General features: G+C 48.7%; 1 protein-coding gene across 10 annotated transcripts in view; it reads right to left on the reverse strand.

Annotated features, from left to right (window-relative positions):
- Positions 1–8,377: 8,377 nt before the first annotated feature.
- Positions 8,378–14,281, reverse strand: part of tspoap1 (TSPO associated protein 1) — a 333,678-nt gene continuing 327,774 nt past the window's right edge. For 8 of the 10 annotated variants that reach the window (XM_085964438.1, XM_085964437.1, XM_085964436.1 and 5 more), the window contains one exon: positions 8,378–10,531. In XM_085964438.1, the coding sequence (XP_085820564.1) occupies positions 10,379–10,531 (153 nt within the window). In that variant the 3' untranslated portion in view covers positions 8,378–10,378. The remainder of the gene's footprint in view (positions 10,532–14,281) is intronic. The other 2 variants (XM_085964441.1, XM_085964442.1) reach the window with 2 other exon arrangements.

The following is a 14,281-nucleotide window of genomic DNA, read 5'->3' on the forward strand; positions in this document are numbered from 1 at the left end:
CTGCGGCTTCTTGCGATGCTGCAATAGTGACAGCTTTATCAAGCGTAAGATCATTCTCTTCAAGCAGTCGCTTTTGTGTTCCTTCTTTTAACAATCCACACACAAATTTATCTCTCAGCGCATCTGCTAGCCCTGTCCCAAACGGACAGTACTTCGATAGCTTACGTAGTTCAATTAAAAATTCAGCGTTGCTTTCGTCTTTCAACTGCGTTCTTCTGTAAAATTTAAATCGTTCCGCTATCATCAGCGGCGTGGGGTTTAAATGATTTTTCAGGACAGCAACAATATTCGCGAAGGTCTGATCCGCCGGTTTATTTGGTGATAGAAGATGCTTCAATAGCCCGTATGTCTTCGCCCCCATTGAGCTTAATAAGGTTAATGCTTTCTCCTCATCTGGTACCTTATTTGCTTTACAATAAACTTCCAGGCGTTCTACATACGTGGTCCAATCTTCGACATCACTATCAAAGGTATTAATGCTCCCATGTTTAGGCATCCTTGCAAGTTTTTAAAATTTTAAAGTTTTTTAAAATGGCGGCTTCCCGCGCTTGTCTTCTTCCCCGCCGACTACAATGGCGGATTCCCGCGTTTGTCTTCTTCCCCCGCTGGCTGCAATGGCGATTGCCTTGCTGCTGCCGTTCTCGCCTCCCCAGCGGTTCTCACTCCCCGACGCTGCTTTGCCTTGCAGCCCCGCTTGCAGCCCGGTCCTTTACACCGGCTGCGTTTGAATTATCCGCGGCTCTCGTGCCTTAAGCTTCTCAACTCCCGACGCTGTTTTGCCTCGCAGCCCCGCTCACAGCCCGGTCCTGTACACCGGCTGCGTTTGAGTTCTCCGCGGCTCTCTAGCCTTAAGCTGCCCCAGTCGCTGCGCCTCTCGGCCTCGATTGCAGCCCGGCCCTTTCTACCGGTCGTGGTCGAGCTCTCCGCCCTTATTCCTCCGTTTTCCCTCCCCTACTCCACAGCCAACGCGGCCGGCTTTCTGCTCGTGTCGCTGATCGGCTTACCCACCACCGTGGTAGAAGGGATGAACACTGCCTGTCGCTGATGGAGGGCTTCGTGGTCAGAATTCTTTTTCTTTTTAACCCGGGTTCTCGATGCCTCCCGTGCGATGGTGCTCAGCAGGATGATGAGGGCGGATGCCTCTTCTCGACGCCCGTTTTGAGGACGAAGCTGCCTCGGATGTAATTTTGCCGCAGGGTAAGATCGGACTCGTCGCCACTGTTGAGTCTGTATGTTCCAGTTAGGTTTAAGATCAATCACTGGACACAGACAACAAGAATAACTTTTAACAGGTCTTTACTATTCGAAGGTCAGGGCTGAACTGCCCAGCAAATCCTTGCACAACACTTATATACCGGTGTGGTCACCACCGGTATTACAGTATACAGCAGCCAAGAGAAAGTAGTACATCTCTTAAGGTTGTTCTCTTAAGGTGGAACAGGTTACATACACCACATCATTAATAAAGCTAATTGAATGCTGGGATATATAGCCACAACAGTGGAGTATAAATGTAGGGATTTTGCTGAGGCTTTACACTGCATGGGAGACCTAGAGTGCCAACCCTCCCGGATTGTCAGGGGGTCTCCTGGAATGGAAGATGAATCACCCAGGCACTGCTGCTAGCAACCTTGGAGAAAAGTAGAGGTTCACATCTGTGGTTTGAGCCTGTGAACTTTCTTCGCCTACTCGTGAGCAGCATTATGGTTCTCAGAACTTCAACATCTGCTCCCAAACCAACGACTTCCACCACCTAGAAGAACAAGGGCAGCAGGCGCATGGGAACACTATTACCTTCAAGTTTCCCTCCAAGTCACACACCATCCCAACTTGGACATGTATCACCATTCCTTCATCATCACTGGGTCAAAATCCTGGAACTCCCTACTTAACAGCATTGTGGGAGCACTTTCATCACATGGACATCAGCGGTTCAAGAAGGTGGCCTACCATGATCTCCTCAAAGGCAACTAGGGATGGGTAATAAATGATGCCTTGCTAGCGATGCCCACATCCCAAGAATAAATCTTTTAAAACTTCTCACATCACAGCTGCTAGCACAAAACCATGAGCAGAGACACTCAACTACAGGTGACCCAGTCTTTATAAGGTAAATCCAAAAAGATGCACGATCAAATCTCCAGGATTATGTTCAACAAGAGTTAACAATCCTCGTCTGACCTCACCTGGAGAACTGGGTCAAGTTTTGGTCACCACAATAAAAAAGCACAGAAATGGACTGGAGTGGGTGCAGAGAACAGAAACAAAACTGATTCCAATGTAAATGGGTTGGGCTGTGAAGGAAGATTAGAGAAGAATAGTGAGTGAGTGAGTTCAGGTACAAGTGAGATCAGTTTTGTAGACTGGATGGCCCTTTCTCATTGATTGTTTTATCTCACAATTCTGCAGCTCCAAAGTCAAAGTAAATTCTGAGGAAATCTGAGCTTTCACCCCGGGTTTACAGTCTCATGGTCTGGGACTGTGTTCTTCTTCTTCTTCTTCTTCTTTCGTATGATAGTAGCAAATCAAATGTCAATATCTAACTCAAATATCCAGGCCAAAGCTTCCGGTGTAACAGCGTGGATATCTTGTAGGCTGCCTACAAATTTCCCTGAGGGCAGTGCTCAATGATGTGCTCCAGGTTCTGATTAGGAGCTCTACAGTCACATGATGGGGATGCTTTAATCTTCCATCTATAAAGAAGGTGGCAGCGTCTACCATGACCGGTTAAGGTGGTTGATGGTTGTCCACTAATAGCGAGAAAGGTTTGCTCCTTCAGGTTGTACTGTGGGGTCCTCTATAAGGAATTCATTCCGTAGGACGCAGTTCTTCCAAGCATTTCGCCATTGGTCATCAAGGCTGAGGGGAAATCGCTGAAGGACTTCGGCGATGGTCCAAAATGGCCTTCTAGATTTGAGACGGGTTGGTGGTAGGTTGTTCAAGTCGGCCTGGATTGGCATGTCTTTGCTGGTGTAGCGGTTGTATTCTCTGGAGACTGCATATTCACGGCATAGGTGTGGTGGTGCGATGTTTGCAAGCTCGGGCAACCAAGGTGTTGGTGTCGGTAAAAGCATACCGGCGATAATTCTCATAGTAGAATTCAGCTGGACATCAATGGATTTGACATGCGGACTCGATAGCCATGCCAGAGAGCAGTACTCCGCTGTAGAGTACACTAGGGCGAGTGCTGCCGTACGGAAGGTTTGAGCGTCTGCTCCCCATGTGGATCCGGCGAGTTTCTGGATCAAGTTGACCCTACTCTTTAGTTTCTTCCCAAGGTTCTGGAGATGTTGTCTATATGACAGGGTGTGATCAAGCGTGACTCCTAAATAGTTTTTTTTGGCATGGTTTACCTCTGTATCGCAAAAGGAGACTTTCAAAGTTTGGTTTGCTTTATGGGTGCTGAGGCGGAATGTCGAGGTGATGGTCTTTTGCGGGTTTGAAAGTCGCCATTGACGAAAGTAGGCTTCCATCCTCTGTAAATCATTGGTTAGGGTCTCCTTGGTGATGGACAGATTCATGTTTTGCGTGGCCAAGGCAATGTCATCAGCGTATATGAACTTGCGGGACTTGCAAAAAAATGACATAGGACTGTGGTGAGAAAAGCTGGGCGGGGCGGGGGCGTACATCTAATGGTTGTGATGGACAGGCACTGGCACTTCATGCTGAGGCCTGTGGTCAGAACACATTTTGTCTCTTACCCCATCCAGCACCCCCCCATGTATCCAAGAAATATTTTGCATCATTTTCTTTGACTGACAAAGTTCTGTGGCAACCATTTGTTTCAAGTGTAAAAGCTTGCTGGTTTGCAAGTACTGTATTGAGTTACCAACAGGGCACGAAGCAGAAAGGGGAATCCTGGTCAGTGTAGCTCAGACCTCACCCAGCTGCCTGACATGCATGGCTGTGCTCAGTCAGGCACAGACAATAAGGGCTTTCAGGTTCCAGTTACAATTATTGTTGAACATCCTGTAATCATTGTACAAACTACCAGCCATTTCATCCAACTCAGGGCAGTCCATAATTAGGAGCACGGATAGACTGGGGAAAAAAAACATGGCCAAAATCACTGCTCTGCAGTGTAGTGTATGTACCTTTAAGAGAGAACTACTTTTACAGCTCCTGTATACTGTAGTACCGGCAGTGACCACACCTGTATATAAACCTTGAGCATGCCTCTGTACTGTTAGTCTTTAGACTACCCTCCTCCAGTAAACACCTGTTGATTGTTAATTTACAGCCTCCGTCTAGTTATTGGAAAACATCATACTTTAAGAATCACGGATTCAACATGCAGGTCTACTGCCATAGCGTTACACAACCAACCAAAATGACTAGGGTTCAATCCCGACTGTCGGAGGGTTGGCTACAATGCTTCGGTAGATGAATCAGTGCCAGGGAACAGAGCCAGCTTTCAGTACCCAAGATGCCCAAATGCTGTGGCTGCATCCCCTCATTTAATAAATGTTTCTGTCTAAAATTAGACCGATACCTCTTTACTTAGATTGTATCACTAACTGTATTGTCCATAAAACTCAGCATCTCCATGTGGTCTGCTCAGTGCTGACGTCAATAATGGTTGTAAAATATCAGCAGCCAGTGTAATGTGAGTTGACACGTCAACTAATCTTACAGGGAGCTGCAACATCCTGTGGCCAGCTCTGCAAGGGAGAGGGGTAGAGCTCAGTGACGAAGAGGCAGAGAATTGGCTGGAGCCATCCTGCAAAGCGCTGGTATCTATATATATAAATCGGTCGATCTGTCTGTCTGTCCTTCTGTCTGTCTGTCATCACGTGTGCGTCTGTCGGGCTATGCGCTCGAAAGTTACAGAGCGTACCTACGCGTGCGTTACGTCAAAAGAAAGCTTACCTTTCCAAAACGGTCTTAAGCGTATTTACGTTTCGGCTGGGCTAAAATCGCGCCCGCGGTATCTGAAAAACCTTCAACATTCCGCTCATTAGCATCTCATTATCCGCTCATTAGCGACAGAGTGACCTCGAGGTCGACCAATCGTATGCCGGGTTGCTGCCGCGTGCAGCCGGGCCCTCCTACGGTCGAGTGACGGGACGATTGACCAATCCTACGCTTTGGTCACCTGACGGTCGACCAATCGGTGCGTGTGTGGGCGGGCCTTATCGTTCTGAACCGAGGTGAGTCGCCGCCATCTTGATTCCAAACTTTTCCTTTCTTTTTCCCGCTTTCTGCGTCTTTAAAAAAAACGTTGCTTTTAAAACACATATTGTTTTTTAAAAAAAAGATTTAGAAAGTAATTAACTTATCTAATCTCATTAATTTTCCTACCTTTCCCCGTTTTTCCAGGTAGGCTGGCGGGGCTGGGCTCTCGGGAGTGCTGATCTCGGGCGGGGCTTGGAGAGCGGGAAGGGTTACCCCGGCAACCGGGCCCGCCGGCCATCTCTCAGCCGCAATCGGCGCTCTTCAAGCCAGCTCGGGAGGGCGGGGCCATGTCAGTGCGTGGGGGGGCACGGAGCTCCGTGGACACATCGCCGGTGCTGGGCTCGGGTGCTTTGTGGCCTGCGGACGAACAGCGGCTGCGGACCTCCAGCTGACCGGGGCGTTGGACTCGGCTGGGCCATGTCTTTGCCTCACGGCCAACGGCATCAGGGTGACGGCCGAGGGAACGCGTTCATCCAGGTGCCGAGGCCCGGGCCCCGGGGCGGAAAGAGGGATTGGAGTGGGGGATGAGGGCTCGGGCAGGGGAGAGGAAGGGGGTGGGGGGGGGAGGGGGTAGGGAGGTGGTGAGAGGGAGGAGAGGAGGGGAGGGGGAGAGAGAGGAGGGGAGAGAGAGGGTGGGGGAGGGGAGAGAGAGAGGGTGGGGGAGGGGAGAGAGAGAGGGTGGGGAGGGGAGAGAGGGTGGGGGAGGGGAGAGAGGGTGGGGAGGGGAGAGAGGGTGGGGGAGGGGAGAGAGAGAGGGTGGGGGAGGGGAGAGAGAGAGGGTGGGGGAGGGGAGAGGGTGGGGGAGGGGAGAGAGAGGGTGGGGGAGGGGAGCGAGAGGGTGGGTGGAGGGGAGCGAGAGAGGGTGGGGGGAGGGGAGCGAGAGAGGGCAGGGAGAGGGAGAGAGAGTAAAGCAGGGAGAGACGGGGAGGGAGAGAGGGTGAGGGAGGGAGAGCGTGAGGAGAGGGGGAGGGAGAGTAAAGCAGGGAGAGACGGGGGAGGGAGAGAGAGGGGGAGGGAGGGAAAGAGTGAAGGGGTGGGACAGGGAGGGAAAGAGGGGGTGGGAGAGCTTACCTTCTTCCTTCGCAGGGGTCCATCGGGCCACCTTCCCCCCCGTCACGCCCTCTCTCTTCCCCCCCGTCGCGCTCTCTCTCTCTTCCCCCCGTCACGCTCTCTCTCTTCCCCCCGTCGCGCTCTCTCTCTTCCCCCCCGTCGCGCTCTCTCTTCCCCCCCACTCGCTCTCTCTCTTCCCCCCCACTCGCTCTCTCTCTTCCACCCAGTCGCTCTCTCTCTTCCAACAACAACATGCCCTCGAAAAAGCCTCGGCACCGCCGGGCACTCCAGCTAGTTAACAATAACCCAGCAGCCCTGTGGGGAGGGATACAACTGTCACAGGCAGTTGCATTGAGGAATCCAACAAAAAAAATGGCAGAGCAGTACGTGAATGCTCTCTGGAAGTGTTGCTGCCGCAGTCCTTGTTGCCTTTTCCAGGTCTGAGTTTTCTGCTTTGCTTCTCCTCAACAGAAGCAAACCAGGATCACAAATTTTCCTCCAGAACAGCCACCATTTACCCAGGTCCATGGCTACCTGCGTCAATAAAACTCATTTAAATCTGTCCTAACAGACAGGTGGATCCAAGTGACAGGCAGCCTTGATGGGTGAAGTGTAGTTCTATCCATGATTGGCTCTACTGTAGCCGCTTTCCTATACCTACTGGCTCCAAACCTCCGTGGTACTAGCCCCTCTGCCACTGCACTCCGCATGGTCACATTCCCACTGTCGCTGCACTCCCCATGGTCACATTCCCTCTACCACTGCACTCCCCGTGGTCACATTCCCACTGTCGCTGCACTCCCCATGTTCTCATTCCCACTGTCGCTGCACTTCCTGTGGTCACATTCCCACTGTCACTGCACTCCCCATGGTCACATTCCCACTGTCGCTGCATTCCCCATGTTCTCATTCCCATTGTCGCTGCACTCCCCATGGTCACATTCCCACTGTCGCTGCACTCCCCGTGGTCACATTCCCAGTCGCTGCACTCCCCATGGTCACATTCCCACTGTCGCTGCACTCCCCATGTTCTCATTCCCACTGTCGCTGCACTCCCCATGTTCTCATTCCCACTGTCGCTGCACTCCCCATGTTCTCATTCCCACTGTCGCTGCACTCCCCATGTTCTCATTCCCACTGTCGCTGCACTCCCCATGTTCACATTCCCACTGTCGCTGCACTCCCAGTGGTCACACTCCCACTGTCGCTGCACTCCCCATGTTCTCATTCCCACTGTCGCTGCACTCCCCATGTTCTCATTCCCACTGTCGCTGCACTCCACATGGTCACATTCCCACTGTCGCTGCACTCCCCATGTTCTCAGTCCCACTGTCGCGCACTCCCCATGGTCACATTCCCACTGTCGCTGCACTCATGGTCACATTCCCACTGTCGCTGCACTCCCCATGGTCACATTCCCACTGTCGCTGCACTCCCCATGGTCACATTCCCACTGTCGCTGCACTCCCCATGGTCACATTCCCAATGTCGCTGCACTCCCCATGGTCACATTCCCACTGTCGCTGCACTCCCCGTGGTCACACTCCCACTGTCGCTGCACGCCCCATGTTCTCATTCCCACTGTCGCTGCACGCCCCATGTTCTCATTCCCACTATTGCTGCACGCCCCATGTTCTCATTCCCACTGTCGCTGCACTCCCCATGGTCACATTCCCACTGTCGCTGCGCTCCCCATGGTCACATTCCCACTGTCGCTGCACTCCCCATGTTCTCATTCCCACTGTCGCTGCACTCCCCATGGTCACATTCCTGCTGTCACTGTACTTTCTGCAGTCTCACCTTCCCTGTCACTGCACTCCCTGCAGATTTTCACCCAGTGCCTGCACTCCCTGCAGTCTCATCCCCGCTGTCATTGTATTTCCTGCGGCCTTGCCCACATGGTCACTGCACTCCATGTGATCTCGCCCCAGCTGTGCCTGTACTCCCCACCATCTCACTCTCCTTGTACTCCTTGCAGTCTCAACTCCACTGTCCCTGTACTCCCTGCGGCCTCACCCCACTGTCCCTATAGTTCTTGACATCTCACCCCAATTGTCTCTGTACTCCCTCCCCACGGTCTCGCCCCCACTATCCCTGTATTCCCAGCACACCAAAATCCTCAACAGTTTAAAATACTAAAGTGCACAAGCAGTTTCTGTGAAAATAGACTTTATTTCAGTAAAAACATTTCTATGTAGAAACAAAGGAAAAGCATTTGACAGTAAGGGCTCGGGCCCTGCTGGCAATTGCACTCCGTGCGCAGCACAGCCGGACTCGATCCCAATGATGCATGCATAACAAGAGTGAAAATATTTACAAATGTCATAAACTCTTCTTTACAAAATCTCTTGACTGTATATTACAAAGCGGCGTGCTAGAATTTAAACATGATGGCAATTCTTTAAGGTATGAAAATAAGTTCTGCTTTAAGTTTAAGAGCTGCTCAGGAGCTTGGAACACAGGGCATGTATGTGCACAAACTCAGGGTATCAGCTGAACACTGGCAGGGTATTGTGGCTTGGCATCTGAAAATCTGTTTTCATGTTTAGAAATCCATTAAGCTGTCTTTCTTGAATAAGGCAGAGGACAAACCTTTCCATTACCCACACGTAGCAACGTAATGGATCAGATCTCAAATACACGGACACTCTCCCCAATAGAGGATTCAGGCAGGGTTGCCACCGACCAGTTTTGCACCCGGTTGGCTAGTTTTTGAATAGGCTGTTTGGAAATTTCTAAAATGCAAACAGGACACCAGAAATCCGGTGTCTGACACAGAACATGTTTCCATTTACTTTTGTGTCTCATGGTATAGAGGCATTTCTAAACATTTTCAATACATTTTCATCAGTGGCAATGCAAACATTAGAACTGCAGCCCTGCACCTGTTCCATTTTGGACTCGCTAAATGGTGGCAACCCGAGATACAAGCTGACCATTGAATACAGGTCAACAGAACTCACCAGTGTGCAGCCCCAGAGAGACACTAATCAGCGAGACAACATCTGGTAACAGACAGGTGGTTACCAGTTAGTTCCATCGCAGTTACATTGTCACTCAGGTTCCCATTCATCACAACCGGTCAGCGGGACCCTGGCATGTCTCTGGCCACATGCAACAGACCTACTACCTGCCTGGCTCTGAAGTGTATGAAATGCAGAGACTTATACCTCTGCAAAGCTTAAACAATACTGCCACGTAGTTACTTGAAGAGAACAGCTCTCTGTGTTGTTAAGCAGTCACTGTAGCGTCAATGCATGAACATTATTAGTCGCATGTCTTGAGACAGTTATAGATGAGGTGAGCTGAAGCTAGGTATTTCCAGTAGACTACAAATTCATGGATTGTGTTTATAACAGTCTGTAGAAAGGCATTCTCTTCTGATGGTTATATACGGTTAGTGCTCAGCAAGTACTCAGTGCAGATTAGAGCTTGCTGACCAAGCTTTCTTTCAATTGTAACATTGCAAACACTGGTGACATGAGTAAAAGACCTCAAAAGGCAAAGTGATAGTAGAAGTTTCTCCAGGTTTTTGCAGCAGAAAGAATTCTGCATCTGTGGATGTGATCCCCATTTTGATGTTAACAATCCCGCTCAGTTTCTAGGTGTTTCCAAGGCACACTATCACCCCAAGTGAGAGTTACTCTCTCTCACTGGATCCTAGGTGTGATTTACTCTCTTTCACTGGATCCCAGGTGAGAGTTACCCTCTTTCACTGGATCCTAGGTGTGATTTACTCTCTCACTGGATCCCAGGTGAGAGTTACCCTCTTTCACTGGATCCTAGGTGTGATTTACTCTCTCACTGGATCCCAGGTGAGAGTTACCCTCTTTCACTGGATCCTAGGTGTGATTTACTCTCTCACTGGATCCCAGGTGAGAGTTACCCTCTTTCACTGGATCCTAGGTGTGATTTACTCTCTCACTGGATCCCAGGTGAGAGTTACCCTCTTTCACTGGATCCTAGGTGTGATTTATTCTCTCACTGGATCCCAGGTGAGAGTTACCCTCTTTCACTGGATCCTAGGTGTGATTTATTCTCTCACTGGATCCCAGGAGAGAGTTACCCTCTTTCACTGGATCCTAGGTGTGATTTACTCTCTCACTGGATCCCAGGTGAGAGTTACCCTCTTTCACTGGATCCTAGGTGTGATTTATTCTCTTTTACTGGATCCTAATCTTTTGAACAGTTTCTTTCCTTTGGAAAAAAAGCCCTTTTTCTTCTTGCTGTTGGAGACGCTCTCGCTGCAGGGATAGTCAGTCACTGGCACACCAGGGCTCGAAACCTCTGCTTCATCTGAACTCAGCTGATGGAAGAAAATCAAAACAAGTTATTGATTTAATACAGGAGTGAGCAAGAAACAAGACTCCACATTACACACTCGCTGTGACCTCAACACACGAAGAACACTTCAAACATAAGACAAACTATATTGTATGTAAACTCTTGCCAATTCTGACCTTATGCCAATAGCTAGTTACACTGCTGTTTAAATGTTCAAACCCTGCACACCTCATCACAATCACCCTCGTGTCATCCGACATCACTCTTCTAAAAGTCTCATTCTCTGTTCAAACAGTGGCAGATCTGTATTTACACAGCTACTTCTCACGCCTCTCAGAAACATATCAAAGTGCTTCACAATTAAATAGTCATTGTTCTTACGTAAGCAAACGTTGCCACCATTTTATATACACAGCAAGATCTCATGTACAGCAGTGAGATGAATGACCAGTTGATCTACCTGCAGTGATAGTGGTTGAGAGAAGCGTTGGACAGGATATCAGAAGAGTTCCCTGCTCTTCTTTGAATAGTGTTGTGGCGTCTTTAATATCTACCTGAATCATAAAGTAATTCAGCCCTGCCGGTCATCAAGATCAACTTCAGTCTTGTACAAAACTTGTATCCCGCTCCCCCCCCTCCTCTCCACCCCAGTGATCGATCGCTACGGCCCTGATTAGCAGAAAAAAGCTGAACTTTCATTCGTGGGCTCAGTCCAATGCCAAAGGGTAGAATTGGCTGGGTGCCTTCATTCTGGTCCCCAGAGCCATTTGTGCCAGCTAACTGTAACTGTGCTTCTGATGTTCATTCACATCTGCCACACATACATAATCTGCTAAAGCTTCAGTCCTCCTCTTGTTGCTCATACTACGTTTCTAGAAAATTTCATTTTTTCTTATCCTGGGACCTCAATGGATTTGCCGTTTCAGCACACAGCAAAAGCAAAGCTAATCACAGGTCGGTGTGTATCACAGGACATCACTGCAGTTAAGACACTTTTGTCTTATAAGCATTTCAGTACACATGCCTCACTGCATGGATGATTTTTAATTTATAAAATTGCCCGGGAATTGACAATTTGAGGACCTGAAAAACACTTACTGCAGATTTAGCATTGATTTTATGCTACTGCATTAAAGATTTTAATTTATGAACATTTTAATTTTAATATAAATTGATTTAATTGTAGTTAACTATTTAATGAGAAATTTTCATATTGGTGATTACAGAGTGAAAGTATGTCACCCCTCAATGGGGCACTGTCTCTCTTCCAAATCGGTCTTGTTCTCTGTCTGACTCATTCCATTGGTCACTCTTTCTGTCTCTCTGTCACTGTGCAGTGAGAACTGCTCTGCATCAATCTCATTGCAGATAATACACTGCCTTCCAGTAATTTATGCAACTGTGACACATGTATGTGAGCAAACAAAAAAGGTTTGCTATCATTAATTCATTGAGATTAAAGGGAACAGTATGTTTTAAAAGCTGCTAATACTGACACCTGGGAATCCCTGGCCCAAGACCGCACAAAGTGGAGGAGAAGCATCCGGGAAGGCGCCGAACACCTCGAGTCTCTTCGCCGGGAGCAAGCGGAAGCCAAGCGCAGGCAGCGGAAGGAGCGCACGTCAGCCCAAGCACCCCAATCACCCGCCCCTTCAACCACCGTCTGCCCCACCTGTGACAGAGACTGTAGGTCCCGCACTGGACTCATCAGTCGCCTGCGAACTCATTTTTAATGTGGAAGCAAGTCATCCTTGGTTCCGAGGGACTGCCTAAGAAGAAGGAATACTGAAGGAATGGGGACCAGGGATTGTATCGTTCCCATTAATCTGGATATAATGGATCCGCACATTTCTTACTCGTCATTCTCTTCTTTCCAACTTTTCTGCACTTCATCTTCTGTCATAGCCACTCTCTCAGAAAGGGCAAACAGTGGGGCAAACAGGAAAGGAGGCACAGAGTGTGAGATGGGGACCAGTGGATAATAGATTGTCACAATACCAGTAGCACAAGTGTTGCTCTGTGTTGAGCTGATCAGAAGTATGAGACAACAGACAACACAGAAAGTGGCCCAGTAAGCTCAGACAGACTCAGCCAATCAATTGACAGGCATAACACATCCCAGATAAGAGATTGATGGCTATGATTAGTCAACAACTCCATTACTGTTGCATCATGTGACTACCAGGATGATAGAGGTGAGCTAGATGGACCTTGGTCTTTTTGTGTCTAGCAATTCCTGCTCTACATACCAGGAGAGCAGGCAACACCACGCATTCTGTGATGATTTTGTTTTTCTGAATAGACCTGTAACATCTTGTTTGGGAAGTTAAATTCTATTTTTTCCTTGTTTTTTTTCTTCAGATAAGCAACATGCACGATCCTGAAGCATGAACACAGTGTCTTTCTCATGGACCTTGATAACTGTGAGCCAGAGTAGTCACTTATCACTGTTATTATTATCCAAAGTGGGTAGACTGAACAGTGTTAGCCAGTCGCAGCAGGATCATGCAAAGCAAGCAAGAAGCCATTGCTAGCCATGACCCGGGACAAATCAACCTCCTATTTTACCAACAGGAGTCACACAACACTGTCAGCAACTTACACTACTGAAGATACCTCTGTTGTCAGACCTTCTGTACCTCACACTCCAGTTACTGCCACAGCATAACTATCTCACCCTCAGCAGCCTACTTCCTAGTTCTCTGGGTGACTCACCAGTAGAGAGAAAAAAAATAGTAGTAAACCAGGTTTGAAAGCTGATTACATGCAACTGGATTACTCCCTTACCTGTTAAATCCCATTTACACTGGGAAGATGGAGCCAACAAGCGTCAAATTAATTTGAATTAACTTCAACCGCTTCCACTCCTGATCCATTCACGTGAATGGGTAATCCAGCTCTGCCTCTCTAGTCAGCAAAATACCAGAGGCAATGCCAGAAGGAACCAGCTAGTATGGGTGAGAAACCCAGCTAGAACTAACTCAAGGGCGAGAAGTCCCATTGTAGCTAACTCGAGGGTGAGCGATGCAGCCAAGCACATCTACTATTCTATTACTGTTATCTAGTATTACTGCAGGTGAAGTGCACACATGAAGTCCTACATTTACAGCCAGTGCAAAGGACACAGCCAAAAGAGCATAATACAGGCAAACCTGCCAAGTCTCACCCATAATCTGATACACATTGATTGTTTGAATCCTTTTTCTGTGAATCACAATGAGAATCCTAACTCTTTTGTTCACTTTCCATGGTTTTGCAGTTGCTGCTTGTCCTAAGATCTAATAACTGGCAATGGTCTGGTCTTGGGCTACCTTGTGCTTACTGCTCACCAACAAAGGCTAGCGGTCAGCTTGGAGAGTTACAGAGCCTTGGTACCTCACACTAACATCATACATCTGCTGAGCAGCACCACCTTCCTAACAGATGAATCTCCAGCTTCGGTCCAGCAGCAGCACAATTCAGATTAGGAAGTTATTGGGAGTGGGGGACTGAAGCTACACCAACTCGTGCTACAGTTTGTTGCTCCTTTCCTATACATCCACTGGCTAGCCAACCACGTCTCAGCTCCCCCAGGAATTTAACTGCGTCCCTGGAAACTTGGGAATCTGAGCACATCCGTGCATCCTGGAAATCTGACTACACCCCAGGATTTAACTCCATTCCCTCACCACTAGGCATCCATGCAGCTGCCACCTCTGGGTATTTAACTGTACCATTTCATCATGAGGGTATCTAACTGCATCCCTGCCATAAATCGACTAATTGTTCCTTC

This window comes from Somniosus microcephalus, chromosome 22 (genome assembly GCF_052327205.1).
Source record: "Somniosus microcephalus isolate GS21.2 chromosome 22, FLI_Smic_1.0, whole genome shotgun sequence".
NCBI lineage: Eukaryota > Metazoa > Chordata > Chondrichthyes > Squaliformes > Somniosidae > Somniosus > Somniosus microcephalus.